Here is a 23014-nt window from a genome sequence, read left to right as displayed (position 1 = left end):
GAGTAATTAATGACAGAATTTTCATTTTTGGGTGAACTAACCCTTTAAAATTATAAAATAGTTTTTAAAATGAATGTAAATGACAAAAATATACATATTCATTTATTTGTTGAATAGCCGTTTAATAAGCAGGATGATGTAAACAGTCGATAATTAATCAAAATAACACATATGATCTGAAATATATTTATGTAATCTATTGGGTAAATAATTTTGGGTTAAATTATTGTGAAGATGAATATACAGGAATATAAATGCAGTTAAAGTGAAGTGAATAATGACATTATTCTGGGGTGGATCAGCATGAGCAGAAAATCAATGTGATAATGGATTTTCAATTGTACATGCTCAAGCTGTGGTTGAAATAGAATTGACTCAATGACTAGAACTTAATAATTACACATTCATTTCTTATCTATACTATTTTCAGTTGCAAAATTCAAAACATGACCAAATTTCAGGCATCACTTAGTTTAGTAACTGAATAAGATGTAATGCTGTTCAAGAAAATAATTACACACAAAAAAATACACACGCACAACTGTTAACAGGCTCATCTCATTCATAAAATCTAAAATTTATTGGAGTGAAAGACATTCTCTTTGAGCACATCCCAGCATTAAGATAACATGTACAATCAAGTCAACGACAACATTTTCGTAAACGAGAAAGCCATGGAGGGGAGAAAAAAGATTATGTAGTAGCTTAATGTCAAGCTGGGAAAATTCTTCATTCCTCAACATTCCAAATATGAGTCGACATTCTGAATTAAATATTGACATTCTCCTCCTATCATCTGAAGGCAGTTTAAAAAGGTGAAAATCAGATTACAACTTACAGACAACTAGTCGTGTAAGAAAAGTACAGCTGTAACCCATTCATATTAACAGCCAGTGTCTTACTGTATCTGCTCAACTAATTTTATTAAAATACATTTATATAAAAAAGAAAAATTCTTTACTTAAAATAATTGTATCACACTGTTATACTCTATATAATAATTCCATTCAAAATATAAAATCATATCAGTATATATCTACACAAAGTGCAACTGTAAATAAAGTGTTATTTCAATGAGGCTAAAAACACAAACATATATTTTTTTTTACCTCTTTCAGTGCAGAAACTACTGTGGGAGTTTTAAAAGAGTGGGGAGGTAGTCTAAAGGAGATGGCTTATAACTGGGACTTGTGACCAGAAAGGGTCTTCAAATGAAAGCCTGAACAGTCCAGTTTTCCCTCAACCCTTGTGCCTTAAAAGACCAGTGAGCTAAAGCCATTTGGATGGTGCATCTAATGGAACTTCCAACCAGTCTGTTCTCACTAGTAGGGGAGGGGTGACTTTGAAACGGTGATAAAAACACTTACATCAGAGTTCATCCTTATCCATCAGTGTCCCTGTTGACCTAACCACATAGAAGCCTTTTATTGCTCAATATTAACACGTTTCAATACAACACACTCAATAAAAATAGACATGTCCGTCTACTGGATAAGGACTAATTTGGTTTATGGCCATGTTGGCTAATGTAACTGATGGCTATTTATACTGGCACAAAAATATATCAAACTGAGGTTATTATTCTGACCGGCCATTTGGCTTAAACACACATAGTTATTGTGGATGTTTTGACGATGAACAAAGCACACATATACAGTAATATCTACAGCTAGTATATACTTAAAATGAGAACATTCAAACAATTATTATTATAAAATGAGAATCAGACAATTACCAAAAAAATACATGTACACTACAGCACAGCACAGAGACGACTATGTCTGCTAAAACCCCGCTAAAACTTAAAAAGAACCTGGATTTGGTAGGAGAATATGTTGCACATATTCACATACACACACTGACACACCAATATATCTCACACAGCTATACATAAACACACATGTGTGTGAACGCATGTGTGTGAGAAACAGTGGGAAGGAGTGAACAAATATCTGTGCGTTTTTAGCACATGGCTGCTTCTCTAAGTCAGCTGAATTTCAAACAACCGACGCCAAGAATGTAATTTCTTCTTTCTGTGGGGTTACTTCAAGGAACCTCCTGTGTGGGGAGAAAAACACCAAACAAAACTTTTTAGTAGTTTGTTATCTAATAATCATCTAGCTACCAGCATTAAAGAGGTCATATTATACTTTTACAATGTCTTGATTTTGTTTTTTGGGTCTATTATGCTGAAATGTTACAAAAATACCTTATTTTTCACATATTTCACATTGTTGCAGCACCTCTCTTCCCAGGCTGTCAGTAACACTCTGTTTAGTTTCTGTCTCTATGAAGCCTGCCTTCCGAATAGCACAATGTGCACTGATTGGTCTGTTGGACCAGTGTGTTGTGGATATGGATATGGCGACAACACACTACTAAGGTAACTCAACCAGGCCTTGCCCCTTTTTTGCATATTCCTTGGTTGGGAATTATTTAAATGAGGAATATTGTGACGTGTACATTGCCGGACTACAATCTAGGTGTTTCAGTGAGTCTAGAAAAAGTGCTCACTTATACAGAGTGCTTTGTAACTTTGGAGACCTTACTTCATGCTCACAAAGCAACATTACACACTAAAGAAAGTTGAAAATGTAAAAAAAAGCATAATAGGTCCTCTTTAACAAAGAAAAGTATTAGACACAAGGGTGAGAAAGGAAATTCAGGGAGCTGGATCAAAAACCAACACTTTAAAGGATGGAAAGAGAGAGTCCTTGCCTTTTTATGTGTACTTGAGCGCTGTGTGTCCTTGTGATTGGAATTGAGGGATTTCCAGACAGTGGTTTTAGACATTTCATCAGATATGTTAATATCAGAGGGATCGGTCCTGGACAACAGGTGAACACAGTCGAGGAGAGGAGGGGTAAGGGCAGGAGAAGGGGACAAACGGAAAGGTGAGTGTTAGTAAGTACACATAAACAGATACACAGTGGACATTGTGGTGTCTAAACTTATTCTGAAGGAGTCTGACTGTTGGACGGGGCTCCAGGGTTTGCGGTACGCCACAGTGTTTGGATAGCAGTGTGGTACCTGGGGTCTGGGGTTCTAGGTGAGTGTAGAGGTTTGCTCTCCAGTGGGATCTGCACTGTGTCTTTGTCTTCTGATTTGTCAGAGTCATCCACCAGCATCTCCTGTGATTCCTGCTACTCATATAAACACATACATACAGCCTCCTTCATTGTATTACAAGTGACAAACCACAATGCAAGGTTAGGATGATGGATTATTTTTCAGTTTACATGCCTAAATAGCCTGATTTGTTTGAAAGATCATGGTGGAGCCATTGTTGTCACTTCATTCTGTTGCATTTTTATTAGTTTGTGGACATCCAATTATTATACAGGAAATAAAATAAATAATTATAAAGAAAATACTAATAAAAAAATCATAAAAATGAACAGAAATGCATACATTACAATAGGTTTTATGATTTTTTATATTTAATTTTATGATGTTGCATTGTTAATCCAAAATTGTATAAAAATGTAGCTCAAAAATGAGTCAAGAAGGAAAAAAATGATAGCCAAAACTACTTCTGGTTCATTTTTTTTGTGCCTGAAATAGAATGTTTAGTTGAGCACATTGCATTGTGGGATTTAATATTATGTTGTATACTGCATCATTTTGGCAAATGTTGCAAATTTTACATTTTCTGCCCATAAAGAAGATTTACAACAATGCACATTATACATGCTGCATAGTATAAAAAGTAGCATTTCTATTACAATTTGTGTATGATCTTTTACCTGGATGGATTTAACAACATTGATTGTTTGGATTCACTTGCTTTATTAAACCCTGCATATGATTCACAAACCTCTACTGCCTTTTTGGAATCATCATCCAGCTTCTTCTTCTTACTCTCAGGCATCAGATCATCAAGGTAACTAAGCTCCCGATTGGAAAAACAGAAGTCCAGCAGCTTACGGATGAACACTAATGCCAGCACCTACGGGAAATAAACACACTTATGCCACTGTTATACTATATTATTCCCATAGTTCTTAAATCAACCTTTATTACTGTTCCTGTAGCTCAAACATTTGAGCATGGCACTAAAAAACACCAAGGTCATGGGTTCGATTCCCAGGGAATGCATGAACTAACAAAATGTACTGTATACCTCAAATGCTTTGGATAAAAGTGTCTGTCATTAATACACTTACCTCCGGTTTCACAGAAAGTGTATTATTTTACACCTATTGTTTACTATAAATGTACAAAAAAGCTATATGTTTTATTCTAATATTGAATTGTTAATGAAGTTTTTACACCCCTAACATACAGTATGTACTTGGTTATGGGTCCTACCATCATAGGGAAGACGATTGCAGCAGGGGAAGTTTTGATGACCCAGAGCAGCACAAGACAGGTAAGTTGGGTTAGAGTGAACAGGTGGACTTTCCTTAGAGGAACGTGACGTAGATAAATAAAGTCTGGCTGGTGCTTCGGTGGCATGCCAAACAACATCAGACGGTCAAAGAACTGAGAAAGATGGGACAGAGAAAGATAAGTGACTGACGTGTCACTGAATGCATGTCTGTGTTTAGTGTCAGATGAATATCTCTACCTGAATGCCTTTCAGAGATGAGGCGCCCATATAAAGAAAAACACCATAGAGAACTGGCATAGGAATGAACTGTAAAACAAAAAGCAGTTCTTTAAGATATTTTGTTATCTAATGCAATGACATTAAGTGTGACTCATTCAAGTAGGCCACCGTACATATTATATGAAACCACAGATTTTGTGTGAGTACCTGTAATGCCCCAGTCATGAACACAGAGCAGCCCATCAGTAGAAAAATGACTAAACCAGTCAGCCTTTGCTCTCTAATACCCAGAAATCGAGGCTGCTCTCCAGGGGCGGAGCTTTCAGACTCCAGCTTCAGGCTGTTAACGTGGGAAATTGACAGGACGGTTGCTGCGACAAACCAGGGCAACCCCATTATAGAACATACAGCCAGCATCACTCCAACCATCAGAAGATCCAAATGGTACCCGCAGCCTTTCTGTGTAGAGGAATAGAGGACATACATATGATCAGCACACACACACGCATTCTAGGTAAAGGCTACTTTAAAAAACTATACATACTAGAAGTTTGTGCTCCTTGCGGTTTATTATGACGGCGGTGATCTGTTGGTCCATGAAGATGAGGATGGTGCAGAGAAGAGCTGGTATTGAGGCAGCCAGCACAGTCCACCAAGGGTTTCGCCCAATGGGGTTAATCAACCAACCCCGGTCATCACGTGTGGGCTGTAAACACAAGGAGGCATTTTAACAACCCCCTGAAATTAGCACGGTAATTATACTTACTCCATAGTATTACTGATACTTTTTTTGTGAGGCAAACACAAAAAAAGCTTCACTGCGAATTCATATATTTTTCATCTTTGCTAGTATTACCTTAAAGGTGCCCAAGAATGCTTTTTCACAAGATGTAATATAAGTCTAAGGTGTCTCCTGAATGTGTCTGTGAAGTTTCAGCTCAAAATACCACATAGATTTTTTTAAAATAATTTTTTAACTGCCTATTTTGGGGCATCATTAACAATGCACTGATTTACACTCGGCGCCGCCCCCTTAAATCACGTGCTCCCTGCCACATGAGCTGTCGACTATATTACAGTGCGTTTACAAAGTTCACACAGCTAATATAACCCTCAAATGGATCTTTACAAGATGTTCGTCATGCATGCTGTATGCATGCTTCGAATTATGTGAGTAAAGTATTTATTTGGATGTTAAAAGTTTTATTCTGAGTGAATTTGAGGCTGTCCTCCGTGGCTAACGGCTAATGCTACACTGTTGGAGAGATTTATAAAGAATGAAGTTGTGTTTATGCATTATACAGACTGCAAGTGTTTAAAAAATTAAAATAGCGACGGCTCTTGTCTCCGTGAATACAGTAAGAAACGATGGTAACTTTAACCTCATTTAACAGTACATTAGCAACATGCTAACGAAACATTTAGAAAGACAATTTACAAATATCAGTAAAAATATCATGCTATCATGGATTATGTCAGTTATTATTGCTCCATCTGCCATTTTTCGCTGTTGTTCTTGCTTACCTAGTCTGATGATTCGGCTGTGTGCAGCTCCAGACGTTAACTGGCTGCCCTTGTGTAATCCCTTTCATAATGTTGGGAACATGGGCTGGCATTATGCAAATATTGGAGGCGTACACCCCGACTGTTACGTAACAGTCGGTGTTATGTTGAGATTCGCCTGTTCTTCGGAGGTCGTTTAAACAAATGAGATTTATATAAGAAGGAGGAAACAATGGGGTTTGAGACTCACTGTATGTCTTTTCCATGTACTGAACTCTTGTTATTTAACTATGCCAAGATAAATTCAATTTTTGAATCTAGGGCACCTTTAAGAAAGATTTGGTGCTCAAGAAACATTTCTTTTTATTATCAACAGTTGTGCTGCTTAATTATTTTTTTGATGAATAGAAAGATCAAAGGAACAGCATTTATTTGAAATAGATTATTTTTTTTTGTAACTGTAGATGTGACAATTCCTGTTTTAGGACTCTTATTTTGATATGTATTTTCTGTTCCAATTTTTCCTGTGTTTCACTTCCTGTGTTTGCTTTGTTGGCTTATCTTCCCGGGTCCTGTACCATGAAGCTGGATTAGCTGGCTAGCCAGGTAATTTTCAGATTAGTTTGCGCCAATCCTGGGTTTTAGGTACCATGAAAGTAACTTGATTTTAGTGGTGTTCATCACCATAGTAACTTACGCTCCACGGCTAACCTGCTCCAGGGCAGGTTATGTTCTGGGTTAGAGATTTCAAACTGAAATTGGACCAATCAGATGTAAGCTAAGTGACAGTGACACACTCAACACAATAAAGTCACTCCCCCAGTTTCTCTTCCTCCAAATTAAAGGTCATTATATAGTAAAAACAAATATTTAACAATGAAATTGTCTGGTTTTAATGATAATATAATTTATATGATTTGTATAATTATATGATCTATATTTTTATTAATCCATTACACACACGCAAGTTTAGTGTAACAGTAGTTATTAAGCACTTAGTTTCAATGAATATTAATATATATATATAGATCATATTTAATATAGGCCTAAATAAAGAGTAAATATACACTACATGTGACCTTGTATGTTTAAGTCTCTATCGCTATATATTATCAACTATATAAGCTAACTTCACAACTTTCACTTGCACTGATAGAGAAAGATCATTTCTTTTATTTGTCCTCTTTCACAGACAAGTATTTTCCATTAGTGTAAATGCATTTAAATTCTTCATTTTCAGCGAAAGAGTTTTGAATCACGCTGGCTCTCTCGTGAGAAGTGAATCACAGTTTATTTCTGTTGCAAGGCATGTGATTGGCTGTTTGCCACTGATGTCACGGATTCATGTGCACGCGCTCCACAAACTCAGGATCAAAGCCCGAGTTGACAGAGAAAGTTGATGATCCAACAAGGTACCAACAAAGCCGGATTGGAGTGGTTTGGTTTTGTCAACTTGAAACTAATCCTATAACCCTGAGTTTGTTCATCTACCATCATGGTACAGGCCCCTGGTTTGTTTCCTTGGATTCCCTTGTTTGTTGCTATAGTGATTAATTACCATCACCTGTCCCTTGTTAACCTCTTAAGCTGTTATTTTGTGTATTTATACCCTAGAGTTTTCTACATTTTTTGTCTGGTGTTGTCCTTTGTGGATGTATTGTGTTCTTAGTTTTGTTTCTGTCTGCCTTTCCCATTGTGTTTGGATGTACTCAGTTTTTTGCCTTTGCTTGGATTTACCTTTGTTATTTTGTAAAAAAATAAAAATAATACTTAATTTGGATCCATCTTTACTAAAACATCACACATTACAGTAGAAGTCTTTACTGTCCATTTTTTTTAAATCAATGTATTTATATCTTATTATTAATAAGAGTATTAAAATCTTTAAAAAAAAAAATCTTACTGACCCCAAAAAGTAATAAATTGACCAAATATTTTTTACAGTTTAGTGTCAGATGACTTTCAGCTTTTGCCAGGCTGACAAAGATATGTGTGTCTTTCCTTTAAGATATTTAACCAAGAATAATGCAACATTTCTGACAATTCAGTCTAAATTGAGGAATATTTGTTGACTGTGGATTACATATTAGTCCAGCTCAATTGTTCATAGATCATTATCAGCATAGTCGCGTGTATGTGGATTAGCCTGGGGTATAAACTCAATTCCAACACTCAGCATTGTCTAATCATCTAATCTGTCACTGCAGGGGTGCCACTCTAATCTAATCATATGAACAAATGTACCTAGAAACAAGACATGAACAAATTGCACAAAACAGGACTGTTGTGGATTATGAATGGGCAGCAAAGAACTGACTGAAGACTGAAGCAATGCATTCATCACTGTAAGGTAAGCTTTGAATGAAAAAGCTTTGTAAACTGTTAGGAAGAACTAGAGAGAGCTTTTACTCTTTACTGATCTTCAAACAGAAGAAGACATGTACTGTATTACATGGTATACCAGTATTTTTCATCAAAGTATGCAGCATTTATCACGTTAATTGTAAAACCTTAGAAAGCCATTTACCAAATTTGAAAAATATAGCATTATAGGGCTAAATATGCAAACGCCAGTGTGTGTGATTGTGTGCACATTTGATTATTGATTCCTACCTTAAATTTGCTGGGCACTTGTAATTTTTGGGATGGAACTCCAATGAGATAATCAATCAGGACCATGAGAACAATGGTGAGGAACACAGCAAAATCACTGATCACTGACCGTACCTACATCACAAAAACACATGAATACACACTTTGCATTTATTGTATACAAAATCACATGTATGCAAACATACGTATGTAAGTATTTCAGCCTCACCCGTGTTGGGAAGTATCTGCTAGTTTTGAACTGTTTCAGGAAGCCAGACATGAAAAAGGTACTAAAAAACAAGATGGCTGACCAGAAGAGCACATCAGGGGTGTAGGGACCATGGTGTCCACACGATGATCCAATAAACTGTCCCTGGAGATCTAAACACTCCTACTCACAAACACACACAAAGTTTGGCTCATATTTAACAGCACTGGCAGCCCAGACACTGACTCAGCTGTGAAAATAGGATTAGCACTAAATGCGATCTGTGTGAGACTACACTGTGAAATAACATTGCACTGCAGTAATGGGACGAGAATTGAATAACAGGACTCCTCCGACTGTACAATGTGTGTTCTTTTCACTGCCCGATGTTGTGAGATGTTCATGACAATGTGAGGCTGTTGAGAAGTTAAAAGTTAGATAACCTTTAAAAGAATATTATTTACACGGAAAGACATATACAGGTATGTTCAAAAATCACCTACACGCACATGAGATTAAGACTCCTCCAGCCCCATCAGTGGTCTAACCAAAATGGTTGCTTTTGCATGATAATGCATCCACACCAGTAGGTGTCAGTATAAGTAAGTCTTAGACGTTGTTGTATCGGCCAGCTAGGCAAAAATTGCTCAGTGCACTATTAAGTTAAGACCATGTAAGAATGTTTTAGTTTCCAGTATTTTGATTAGACTGTGTGAGGATTGTGGGAGGTTGAAGTACCGTTACTGTGAGGTTGCTCCATGGCACTGCAGAGGCTGTGATGTTCCTCTGATTCCACAGTTCTACTGTTTTATTACTGGGATTATCAGGCTCTGCACACCTACAGCTGATGGCACACAATTCAATGTGTTAAAATGCGTGTTCACAAACAGTTATTCCAGTCTTAAAGGTGCTAAAGAGGATCTTTTCGTCGACTGAGAAACCAAAGACTGTTACTGAGTTTTTGAAATGAGCGCATGCATAAGAACAACCCCCCTCCTTCGAAGGAACGCCTCCCAAAACTCGTAAACACTCGTATTGGAACACGAGTGTTTACCACCGGCATTCGCTGTGTTGTGTTAGTGGATTCATTATGTCGGACTCACCGCAGGTAACTCATAATCTGCAGTTGTTACTCCTGTCTCCGGACAAAAACATTGCATGCAGCGCCTGTGGAGTGTGGAAAGTTACTGGAGCGCGCAGCCGCGCTCGTCTCTCACAAGGAACGTCATGGCAGTGATTGACAAGCCAGAGGGCCAATCGTTTACGCGATTGGCTGATGTTTTTAAGGCCCTACCTCGTGCACAGATGATGTATATTAATATTATTCCTTTCAGTGCACCTAATAAATAGTCTTTTATCAGTTAGTAAAGACAGTTTCAAGTAATATTGCAAAAATGTATAAAACAAAACATCCTCTTTAGCACCTTTAATTTCTCTCCATTTAACCTCATTGATGTCTAGGAGAATAACTTATTTATGTACTTTCTTACTCATTTATTTGAACCAGAATTATTATCATTCTAAGAACAAAAAAATAGAAACTCCAGATATTTCCCAAGATCCAACTTGTGTCGGTGTCTGCGTTTATATGAGTTTATACTTACTAGGCCAGTGTTAGTTTGTCCAGATCGCCATGTCTGTTGATCGGGTACAGTTCTCCAAGATGGAAAAGTTTCTCCAGTGCTTCGTAAATGAAGATAAGGCAGATGAGCGCAGCAAAAGCTTCCTCTGTAAAACGTGTGATGTAACAGACCAAGGAGCTGGCATCTGTTGCAACAAGAATCAGACACAAGAAAGCCGTCCACAGCCCAATACAAGTACGCAGGGACAGGTACGAGAGATCGTAGTCTCTGCAGGGACAGAAACGGGCAGGACAGCAACAATAAAGTGGGTTAAGATTTGATTTTATATGAAATATTTATGACATAGTGAGGCTAAATGAGGAAATAAATACTAAATCGATACAGAATATAAATTGTAAATATTTATTTAACATCCCCTGAAATTAACTATGTTTTTGAAAGAGAATTATTATTAGACTATAATACGTAAAATATAAAAAATAAAGTATTTTTAAGCATTATTAATTAATGAATAAATAATATATAATAATAAATATTATATACAAATTATTTTAAAAAATATATTAAAATCACAATAGCCAATGACTAATTGTTCTGGGTGAGAAATTGAATGATTAGGTGATTAATTAAATATGTATATTATTAATACTTGGTGTGGTCTGTACTTACTTGCAGAACTTGAAGAGAATCTTTTCAAACACAAGGACGGGTCCAGTGCTGCCCAGTATAGTTAGCGGCTGTCCAGCAAAGAGAGAGTATGCTACTCCAGTCATAGACGCTCCTAACAGAGACTCAATCGCACTCTGACACACACACACATACACACGACCGCTGTGTTTTACATTATAAACATATTTTTGCATGACCTTGCCTAGTAGACCACACAGAAACAAAACTGTGTGTGTTTGCATACTTACAATGCGTCCCTCTGTAGCCTCTCCCAGAAGCCCTCCAAATGTGATAACAGGTGACATGCAGGCACAGTACAGAAACAGAAAAGAAGCTACACACTGCAAACTCAGACCATCTTTAAAATCACTCAGATAAAATGGAGCTTTTCTCTTCACATCCAGAATCAGTCCTCCAAACAGCCTAGAAGGAGAGAAATATATATATTTTTTACGAATTTCTATTGTTTTTATACTGAACTAGAAACATTTCTATCCTCTAAACCCCACACAAACCTGCTTTTGTTAATTGTTCATTCAATATGTTTATTAAGCTGTTTCTCCTCAAGAGGGCTGTTAGTAGATCTAGTTCCCAAAATGTAGTTAAATCTTGACACACACACCTTCCAGTTCTCTGTAGTTCTGGTCCATGGTGTTCCCCATGCTGCTCTTCCTCAACAGGAACAACTGTTCCGTTCGGCACCCCTGGCATCTTTCTTTTCTCCTATTCCAATAGAGGAATAGATCAATTACAACAAATAATCAATCACTTAAACCTCACTTTAAAAACTGTGTGCTTTTCCATACCTGTGATGGGACACTTTTAGGTGGTTCTATGCGTATAGAGGGGTCCCATTCTCCTGGAGGCAAAACTGTCACTTGATCCAGAAACTCATCTATACCAGCCAACAAATCATTCCTGTCCTTGGCCTTATATGCAACATCATGGAAAATCTAAATGATGGAAGAATGAAGACATATTAAGATAAAAAAGAAAGAAAATTATATTAAAGAAAAAAAATTAATTTAATCTAGAAATGTTATTTCTGAAAACTGGGGTTAAAGGGATAGTTCACTGAAAAATGAAAATTCTGTTCTTTTCTGTTCCTACTAAGGAAGTCAGCGGCTACCATCAACTGTCTGGTGGTTACCAACATTCTTTAAAATATCTTCTCTTCAACAGAACAAAGAAACTCATACAAGTTTGGAACAACTTGAGGGTGAGTAAATTATGACAAAACTGTAATTTTTGGGTGAACTATCCCTTTAATGCATTAACATCCAATGAGATAATGCTATGACTACTGATACACTGTATGTCGAGTTCTGCATTGACCTCATCGGTCATGATGGTGGCCATAGAGCGACCGATCTCATGGTACTGGTGGGCTTTTCCATCTGGACCAAGCAAAATGAACAAGAATCTGCAGAGTAAAGAATGATTTTGATCATTCTGTTCCAGTGGATTTATCAGCTCCGTACATGCATTTGCAAACAAACAATTTATACCTAGTGGGAATGGGAACTTCAGTGAGCCCTGTGAGCAGTACAGCAGGAGACAGGCGAACAAATGCAACAATGGATCTCTCTAAAAAGTCCAGCTCTCCAACCAGCACATTAGAAGCCTCTGCTCCAGTTGGGATCTTTTTCATAAAATGTGTGTCAACCTATGGAGAAAGAAGGTCATAGCAGTGTTATTTTTGTATTATTTATATACTATTATAGTATTCATATTTTTCATTTGTCAGTATTCATTTTAATTTTTTGTTTAGGCTTTAGTAATGTTGCTGTGTTCCTTTTCCATTTTACTAGTTGGTTTTAGCTTTAATTTATTTATTTTTTTCAGTTTTAGTAATTTAGCACTTCAACTTAAACATATTTTATTTCAGATAGTTGCCAAAGCAACAGTTCTAAAGTGTTTTGCCTTCATTTAGATTAATATATTGAAGACAGGAAATGCAGAGGAAGAGGGAGGGGAACGGGATCAGGAAAGGTCCGCGAGTCAGGACTCGAACTCGGGTCGCTCAAAGTGCAACCGCACTACATGTCAGAGCACTGCGTTTGTTTGTTTTTTAAGATGAAGTTTTTCATCTATTTTTTTTTTAAATTTTATTTAAACTTTATTTCATATATTATATACAGTATAAATAAATGATGTAGAACTCTATTCGTGGTTATTCCAGTGACAAACAGCTGTTCATTTCGGTCAGGGTGACAGTTATAGATAAGTAGAACAGCAGGTATGTAATCTGATTGGGGTCGCCTCTCTGCCATCCTCACTGTCACTCTAAATGGCTGACATCTGGCTCATTACAGTTAATTTCCTGTTTGCTGATGAGTAGCATAACATTACACAAACAAGCTGCAGTACCTCTAAGGATCACCAGATAGCAGTGTTTGTGTGTACGTGAAAGTGCATTGCATTTGTCCCAGATGTTCTTGGTAATCGATACATTGCCTGCCTCCAGTGAGCAATCAGAATAGAAACAGAAATAAACAGATTGAACCTGTTTGGTTTAATGGGTTGTCTTGCTTTCACATCATCATTCCTCTCTTTTCTTATACTATTTCTTTGTTTACCATTCCATTTCACAAATGATCCATTTTTCTAGATCTGTTTTCTCTGAAAACAGGATGCAGGACAGGTTTTTGCATTATTGTTTTGTCTGATTGTGTATATTGTGTATATGATTTGTGCCTTGAGGTAAACAGAATGAGGCCATAGGCCAGGCTACACACAGTATGCAAACATTAGTGATATAGCGTACATTTTTATTCCCACAAATGTGTGTATCTATTGGTATTATTTATTTGTATTTTGATAAAAATGAATCTTCCAAATTAGTCTTGATGTTGTGGTTCTAGTACCTTGGTGAGATCCATCTGGCCATTATCCGGTGCTGCACCGTTCTTTACATCTGGGTTTGTAGGTGGAGGCTGAGGAGAGGTGGCAGGACCTGAAAGATACAATTAAACATGATAAATATCTTATATTCACAGCATCCTAAAATATCCTCAGCTTCAGCATTACCACGCGAATCAATTATGCATTATTCCCCAGGTGATACCAAATAAATGTGCTTGGAGTAATCTAAAATTAAATATGGAAATTTATAGTGCTGAAATAAAGGTCATAAATATATAAAATAAAATATATATTTATAAAAAAAATTGAATATAACAATAAACCATACATTTTAGGTGTTAGTATGAGACTGATATGGTAGAATCACTTAACAACCAAGCTCTATCCACTCTTTGATCTCAAATCATGAGCATGCAAACAGAGTAAACCATTTCATTTTCATAGTATGCCCACAAGGATACCACACAGGATGTGAAGTAATCTGTAAAGCACTTTTTGGAGCTTGACACTCCCACACCCAGAGAAATGATGCCATTAATTCACCAGAAGTAGTTCCGACCTCCAAAGAATGATTTGAATGAGGAAATTCAGTTTACAGAATTATTCATGAAAGAAAAAAAAAACGCACATGTAAAATGTGCAGTTTAGCTCACCCGTCTTGTCCATTGAGTGAGGTTCACTCTGTCTCCTGCCAGAGTCAGTGAGGGATTTGACCATAGGCAGCAGGTTGTTCCTCTTCTTGTCGCTCTGGTGATGATGCCTCTTCAGAAGTGCCTCTCGAACCTTCATTCTCACACTGTCATCCAGTTCATGAGCTGCCTCCTGATGGTCAAGCACCAAATCTACACACAACAAATTACACATGAGAACACAAATGTACATCATACTGTTGAGGCACAATATCATATAATTTAAAGTGACAATGTATTGTTTTGCGTGATTAAACTGTATGACGATACTGATAAACCTCATATTTAGGACTGAATATGTTGTATTCCAGCATGCTAAATACTGCAACACTTTCACACTCTCTTATTCTTTAAAACCTCCTACAATTCCAGTTGGAGCTGATGCAGCAGTGTTAATCTGCATCACTCACTCCTTCCCTCCCCTCCAACCTTTACAGTATAATTAATCTCTCAGGCTCTCCCTGTCCTTCTCTTGAATCTCAGACATTAATCTTGTGCCTACCACTGCTGCAACATTGATCATAACAGTCATGAATCAATGAGACACAGGTTACATTGTCAGTATGTTAGACTTTAATGGCTGATGTTTGAATTAAGTATTAGAACTTTGTTGCATGGCTGCAATCATCTTTGATGGGAATTTCTAAATTATATTATTGCTGACTTCTATGTGTTATTTAACATTTAATTATTAAATTAAATATTTTGCCACAGTCTTTGTTGTATTGTTATCTGAAAGGTGATGTGTATAATGAGTGCCACTAGTGGCACCAAATGGAATTGCAAAAATGACTGTTTCCAAACAGGTAGTCCCGCCCCAACTTATGCAGTGGACATTTCAAGCCATTCAAACATCCACAGTTTTAAAAGAACTTCCACAATTTTTACACTCTTTGAACAATCAACCTACAAATGCTGTTCTTATAGTTGTCTATGCACATTAAAGGAGATTTTAAAACTGCAAAAATTACACATTTCACTTTTCATCGAAAAATTTTCCTCCTTTTAAGGGCTGCTAACAGCCATGCATTGTTTCTCAAACTAAGTACCCATGGGTGTTATGAGTGTTTGCGTATGTCTATCACCAGCATGAGTGGGAGTGTGAGGTTACAGTATGTGTGAAGTTACAGGTGGGCCTAATATACTGCAGGACACACACACTTGTCACACTGCTGTACTATTCCTCACTAAAAATGTGTACTGAATAAATATAAACTTGTCAGGATCAGTCAGATCGTGATCAGACTGTTAAAGAGGACCTATTATGCTTTTTTACATTTTCAACTTTCTTTAGTGTGTAATGTTGCTGTTTGAGAATATAAAAGTATCTGCAAAGTGAAACACAAAGTCACTACAAAGAGAGTTATTCTTTATATAATAAGCACTGTTTCTGAACTCCTTGAAATGCCTCGATTGTAGTCTTGAGCTTTCTTCAGTATGTCACAATATTCCTCATTTAAATAATTCCTGCCCAAGGCATAAGCCCCCCCCCCCCCACCCCCACACACACACCCAAAAAAATGGGGGCAAGGCTTGGTTGTGTTGCCTTAGTTGTGTGTTGTCACCATGTCCAAGAGACGCTGTTATAGTCGACCAATCACAACACTTGTCCAGCCAACCAATCACAGCACATTGCGCTTCATAGAGACAGGAACTAAACAGAACGGTACTGACAGACTGGGAAGAGAGGTGCTGCAACAATGTAAAATATGTGAAAAATTCAAGCCTGAAAACCTATTCTAGTAGACCCCAAAAACAAAATCAAAACTTTGTAAAAGGACATAATATGTCCTCTTTAATGAATAATTTTATACAAACCAAAAACCAACATTCTGGGAACTAATAACTGCACTAAATTATCAATTAATCGATCTGACAGCACTATTTTATTTGTATATTATGTTATTTTATACTATTTGTATGTTTCTTATTATTACATCAAATTATTATGCTATTAACTTCTGGAAACATTATAATAATGTTATCAGACAGTTAGAATAACGTTCTGGGAACCAAAAACTAACATTTTGGCAACGTTAGATTAACGTTAAAATTACGTTTTGGGAACAAAAAACGTTTATGGTTAACGTTAAAATAACATTCTGGGAACATTCTGGGAGAGTTAAGGCCCCAATTTACTTCAAACGAAATCGAAGAACGAACTGATGTGACATAATTTCGAACAAAATCAGGCCAAAACGAAGTTCGTTTTGTGTTCTTTTTGGAAGTTCGAAACGGCTTGCCAAAGCGCACTTTCAGGAAAGTTCGCTCCAGCTGCAAAACACCTTCGTACTACCATTGGTCAGTGATGATAACGTAACAGGAGGTGTGCGCTGAGGCTCCGCCTTCATTCACGTGGGACGCGCATCTTTGACTCATTTGGTGTGTTTGAGTTTGTCGAGGTAAGAGCTCCGCGGGTGAAAACATGAACACGCTGGACAGCAGCTTTATAGTACAAAATGAAGTTGTGCTTGTAAAAAAATTAGGCACTAACACTTTTTTTCATGTTTGATACTGTAAAGCTGCTTGATTTTAAGCAATCTATTAAATAAAGTGTTATATTAATAAACGTGACGTGACTGGAGTGCTACTTTGCAGAGCTCATGCTAACATTCCCATGCTGTTATGATCAGGCGCTTTTCTTATGCTTTCTATAATAAATGCTTGCTGTTTTCTCACTTTTGTTGTGTTTATTTTGTTACTGAGAAGAAAGTGTACACCATTATTTACATAGTCATCTAACCGTCGATCTCAGCAGTGTGGGCGGCGTCAGATGTTCGATTACAGTATATCGCTGGTCATGCATTTCGAACTTTGTTTTAGCCCTAAACGAAGAACGAAAAAGAACTTCATTTGAAGTATACCGGGGCCTTTAATAACGTTAGAATATCATTCTGGGAACCAAAAACAACGTTCTGGAAACGTTATAATAACGTTATGGGAACATTAGAATAACGTTATACAAACCAAAAACTAATGTTCTGGGAACTTTAGAGTAACGTTAGAATAACGTTTTGGGAATTATCACTGTGGGGACTTCCCATTGATTTCTGTTGTTTATATACATATTTAAGCAAAATAGTGTTGAGGAAGCATTTTGTAGTATACTACTGACATTTTCGGAATCTGATACAACAAAACCATTTTAAAAACTTTAAAGGTGAAGTGTGTCGTTTCAATGTTAAACATTCATCCTTTCCCAGTTAAACGTGCAAAGCACAATACCCACTGATTTCTGACTGACCTGCAATTTCCTCAATGCAGCTGGCCTTCATGTCCAACAGGACAGTTCCATTTATGATGCAGCTTCGTAGTTCAAACAGGCTATGGAGAGAAAGTGTAGCTACGTACGGCTTACTCCATCTCTCCCCGCCATCTTCCACATCCTCCTCAAACTTTAGCCACCTAAGAAGTATTAAAGAAAGAAGAGACTCATATATACAGCCTTTTACTTCAAGTACAATAGTATAGTACCAAAAAACAATAATGTAACGTAATAGATAGCCTACTAAATATTTTTTAAGTAATATTTTGCAAATTGGGTGTTTATGCATGAAAATATATAGCCGCCTTAAAAATATTAGGATGGGGGTCTCAAGCATGTGGATGTTCATGTTTTGGGGTCTGTGCCATCTAAAAGACTAAAAACCCCTGAGTTAACCTACATTTTAGCACTGAATATGCTGTTGCAGGATAGGAAATAGGTGTTGATATTAAGAAACATATTCGTACCTAGCAGTTTCCTTCCACTCTGCATCTTTGCCACCTTTAACACAGATTTCGTCAAGTTCTGTGAAGAGCTCATGTGCCACATGCTCCTCATCGTCTTCAGTGCCCAGAATAAACTGAACCCTCTGGGATGGAGTATCTGAGAAAGAGAGATGGGACGAATGAGAGACACAGACTAGAGTATATTTGTAAACCTCATTTTCACTGTGAGAGAGGAATAGAGGAAGGAAGCACAGTAAACAAAAGTTTCACCAGAGCAATTTTCAGTGTTTGTTATCATAAATAAGAGTTTATGTTTTTAGGTTTTGTGGGCTCAAGGGCACAGTGCTGAGAGGATGTAGGCTAAGTAGGGTAATGAACCTTTTTATGAAACAGTTTAGCCCCTGTGCTTCACAAATATTAATTTAACCTTAACTATCTGTCAGTCTGTTCATTAGCTTTGTGGATTTTCAGTGACTCTCACTGCAGGTTACATCATTATGCCAGTAGGTGGCGACAAGTGAATGTGAGTGAATCATTTGAATCATTCACTCAACCGATTCATTCAAAACATTGATTCATTCAGGAACTGCATTTTATGGGTGTTTCTTAAAATGAAGACTGCATCCTGGTGAGGCTGTGTCCTTAATAGTTCAGTCCTTTGGAGGATTGTAGTAGAAGTTATAATATATAATCTGTTGTAATAATGTTATGAGAACATTAGAATAATGTTACACAAACCAAAAACTAACATTCTGGGAACATTAGATTAACGTTTGAATAAGTTTTGGGAACCAAAAACTAACATTTTGGGAATGTTAAAAACGTTCCTGGCTAAAAAATTGCACTAAATTATCAAATAAACAATCTGACAGCACTATTTTATTTGTATATTATATATATTACGTTATTTTATACTATTTGTATGTTTCTTCTTATTATTACATCAAATTATTATGCTTTTCAGTTCTGGAAACATTATAATAACATTATTAGAACGTTAGAATAACGTTATACAAACCAAAAACTAATGTTCTGGGAACGTTAGATTAACTTTAGAATAATGTTCTGGGAACCAAAAACGTTTATGATTAACGTTAGAATAACATTCTGAGAATGTTAACGTTAGAGTAACGTTAGAATAATGTGAACATTAAGCACGTGTGAGTCCGTTATATTGATGCACAAACAAATCATGTATGAGCGCTCTCGACCCACTGATCGCACATTGTATTTATGCACAGACACATTTCAGTACATTTACATTGTTTTCACACACATTCAGGATAATGTTTTGATTTGTCCTGTGTATGTTGCTGTGAACTTTAGTATATATGCAGGTCAAGGCGGTTGGTTTTAGATTAACATTAGAATAATGTTCTAGGAACCAAAAACTTTACGATTAACGCAAAAATGAACGTGAGAATAATGTTCTGGGAACCAAAAACTAACGTTCTGGAAACATTATGAGAACATTAAAATAACATTATACAAACCAAAAACTAATGTTCTAGGAACATTATATTAACATTACAATAACGTTCTAGGAACCAAAACTAACGTTCTGGGAACGTTAGATTAACATTAGAATAACGTTCTTGGAACCAAAAACAAATGTTCTGGGAACATTAGATTAATGTTAAAATAACATTAAACAAACCAAAAACTAATGTTCTGGGAATGTTATAATAACGTTAAAATAACATTAAATGAACCAAAAACTAACGTTCACTAACGTTCTGGAAACGTTATAATAATGTTATGAGAACATTAAAATAACATTACATAAACATTCTAGCGTCATTCTTTTGGTTCCCAGAACGTTATTGTAATGTTAATCTAACGTTCCCGTTAGTTTTTGGTTTGTATAACGTTATTTTAACATTCTCATAATGTTATTGTAACATTTCCAGAACGTTAATTTTTGGTTCCCAGAACATTATTCTAACGTTAATCTAACGTTCCCAGAACGTTAGATTTTGGTTTCTAGAACGTTATTGTAATGTTAATCTAACATTCCCAGAATGTTAGTTTTTGGTTCCCAGAACATTATTATAATGTTCCCAGAACATTAGATTTTTGTTCCCAGAATGTTATTCTAATGTTAACCTAACATTCCCAGAACATTATTGTAATGTTAATCAGACATTCCCAGAACATTAGTTTTTGGTTCCCAGAACATTATTGTAATGTTATTCTAACGTTAATCTAATGCTACCAGAACGTTATTATAATGTTAATCTAACATTCCCAGAATGTTAGTTTTTGGTTATAATAATGTTCCCATAACATTAGTTTTTGGTTCCCAGAACGTTACTCTAACGTTAATCTAACATTCCCAGAACATTAGTTTTTGGTTCAAAACATTATTGTAATGTTAATCCAACGTTCCCAGAATGTTAGTTTTTGGTTTGAATATTGTTATTTTAACATTCTCATAACTTTATTATAATGTTTTCAGAATGTTAGTTTTTGGTTCCCAGAACATTATTCTAACGTTAATCTAACGTTCCCAGAATGTTAGTTTTTTGTTCCCAGAACGTTATTCTAATGTCACTCTAACGTTCCCAGAACGTTAGTTTATGGTTTGTATAACATTATTCTAATGTTCCCATACTGTTATTATTACGTTTCCACAACGTTAGTTTTTGGTTCCCAGAGGGAATTATTCATTCCAGTGTCTGTTTCACTTTAAAACACAAACTCTGTCATATTCTGTCATTGTATCTAAAGAGCACAAGCCCTCCCGCATCGTGCTGTTCTGGTCTGAACGGAACGATGGATGAGGACTGCAATCAAAGTAAAGATGATTGCAGTGACGTACATGAGTTGTACATTAAGCACGTGTGAGTCCGTTATATCGATGCACAAACAAATCATGTATGAGCGCTCTCGACCCACTGATCGCACATTGTATTTATGCACAGACACATTTCAGTACATTCACATTGTTTTCACACACATTCAGGATAATGTTTTGATTTGTCCTGTGTATGTTGCTTTGAACTTTAGTATATATGCAGGTCAAGGCGGTTGGTTAAGGTCTTTTTGGCATCTCCATCTGGTCCTGTTCAGTATTGCAACTTGACTTGTCTAAAATGTAAACAAGCTCTTTGCTGTTGCACATATTAGACACTGTGAATTCTGAAATGTTTTTTTGCTGTGATTTTTTTAATGGGTGCTTTGGTGTAGATAAATGTATGAATTATATGGACTCATGTCATTTGGCTATTTGGTGTCCTTTCTGGGAACGTTACAATAACATTCTGGTAACCAAAAACTAAAGTTTTGAGAACGTTAGATTAACGTTAGAATAATGTTCTGGGAACCAAAAACTAACGTTCTGGAAACGTTATAATAACGTTATGAAAACTTTAAAATAACATTATACAAACCAAAAACTAACATTCTGGGAACGTTATAGTAATGATAGAATAACGTTTTGGAAACAAAAACTAACGTTCTGGGAACGTTAAGAAAACTTTCCTGGCTAACCAATAACAAAGCATAAAAAATAACGTTCTGGAAACCTAAAACTAACGTTCTGGGAATGTTAGATTAACATTAGAATAAAATTCTGGGAAAACTTTAAGAAAACTTTCCTGGCTAAACAAAAATTAACGTTCTGGGAGCCAAAAACTGTTAGCTGGGTTTGTACTATTTGAATGTTTCTTATTACACTAAATTGTCGATTAATCGATCGAATTTATATTTCATATATATATATATATTTAAAATGTTACTTACTCAGCATTAAACGCTACAATGAGAAAGTCTAGTAAGTGCACATGGCTACGTCACATATGATATATAATGTTATTTTATACTATTTGTTTGTTTCTTATTATTATTACATCAAATTATTATGCTATTAAGTTCTGGAAACATTATAATAACATTATCAGAACGTTAGAATAACATTATACAAACCAAAAACTAATGTTCTGGGAATGTTAGATTAACGTTACAATAATGTTCTGGGAACCAAAAACTAACATTCTGGAAATATTATAATAACATTAAGGGAAAATGGCTAACCAAAAACAAACCATTAAAATGTAAGTTACTACTAACTTATTTTCTACTTGATTGCTTTATAAAAGCAATACCGCATATAATTAATTTTGGATCCTGGATATTGCTTGACTTGTTACTTGGTCTGTTGTCGTTCTCACCATGTGACGCTGAGGTACTTTCTGTGTTCCCATCTTCCTGAGATACACTTTCAGCCCTCATCCTCTCAGATTTCCTGCGGTGTTTGGAGCTGTGTGGCCGGTGATGACGGTGAGACTGTCTGCCCATGGGCATCCGCACACCCACAAAAAGAGTCCTGTGACCTGAGAGAAGTGATAGAGGAGCGAGATTCAATGTGATTTTTTTCAGTTAATATGACTGTATTGAGCTGTTGGCTGTATCAGATGAATAACTAAATGTGTGTGTGGTTGAATACTAACCCTCGAGCTCTTCTTTCTCATAATGGATATTCAGAACTGAGCTGGTGCCACCATGGTCCACCACTGCTTCCTCATCAGGCCTCTGAAAGACACAGGCTTACTTAGTTAACACATGAGTGTGTAAATAAGTACATATAGTCCTATATCCTTCCTAACACTATTTTTTTTTTCATTAAAAACAGTATTGTTTG

At 36.2% G+C, this 23014-nt stretch overlaps 1 protein-coding gene across 1 annotated transcript in view; it reads right to left on the bottom strand.

Moving 5' to 3' along the window:
* Window positions 1-544: 544 nt before the first annotated feature.
* slc4a8 (solute carrier family 4 member 8) overlaps window positions 545-23014 on the bottom strand; it is a 35599-nt gene continuing 13129 nt past the window's right edge. The window contains exons 2-25 of the mRNA XM_048199397.1: window positions 22824-22905; window positions 22545-22706; window positions 18394-18529; window positions 17906-18066; window positions 14626-14814; window positions 13975-14063; window positions 12616-12773; window positions 12443-12530; window positions 11914-12060; window positions 11730-11830; window positions 11356-11530; window positions 11108-11241; window positions 10460-10705; window positions 9594-9699; window positions 8877-9038; window positions 8669-8782; window positions 5097-5258; window positions 4760-5011; window positions 4571-4639; window positions 4312-4485; window positions 3818-3949; window positions 3031-3143; window positions 2719-2827; window positions 545-2058 (exon numbers count right to left, since the gene is read on the bottom strand). Of these exons, the coding sequence (XP_048055354.1) occupies window positions 2047-2058; window positions 2719-2827; window positions 3031-3143; window positions 3818-3949; window positions 4312-4485; window positions 4571-4639; window positions 4760-5011; window positions 5097-5258; window positions 8669-8782; window positions 8877-9038; window positions 9594-9699; window positions 10460-10705; window positions 11108-11241; window positions 11356-11530; window positions 11730-11830; window positions 11914-12060; window positions 12443-12530; window positions 12616-12773; window positions 13975-14063; window positions 14626-14814; window positions 17906-18066; window positions 18394-18529; window positions 22545-22706; window positions 22824-22905 (3273 nt within the window). The 3' untranslated portion in view covers window positions 545-2046. The remainder of the gene's footprint in view (window positions 2059-2718; window positions 2828-3030; window positions 3144-3817; window positions 3950-4311; window positions 4486-4570; window positions 4640-4759; window positions 5012-5096; window positions 5259-8668; window positions 8783-8876; window positions 9039-9593; window positions 9700-10459; window positions 10706-11107; window positions 11242-11355; window positions 11531-11729; window positions 11831-11913; window positions 12061-12442; window positions 12531-12615; window positions 12774-13974; window positions 14064-14625; window positions 14815-17905; window positions 18067-18393; window positions 18530-22544; window positions 22707-22823; window positions 22906-23014) is intronic.

The sequence above is a fragment of the Megalobrama amblycephala genome, linkage group LG8 (genome assembly GCF_018812025.1).
Source record: "Megalobrama amblycephala isolate DHTTF-2021 linkage group LG8, ASM1881202v1, whole genome shotgun sequence".
NCBI lineage: Eukaryota > Metazoa > Chordata > Actinopteri > Cypriniformes > Xenocyprididae > Megalobrama > Megalobrama amblycephala.
The sequence above is the reverse complement of the archived record's forward strand: the minus strand, read 5'-3'. Positions and strand labels throughout refer to the sequence as shown.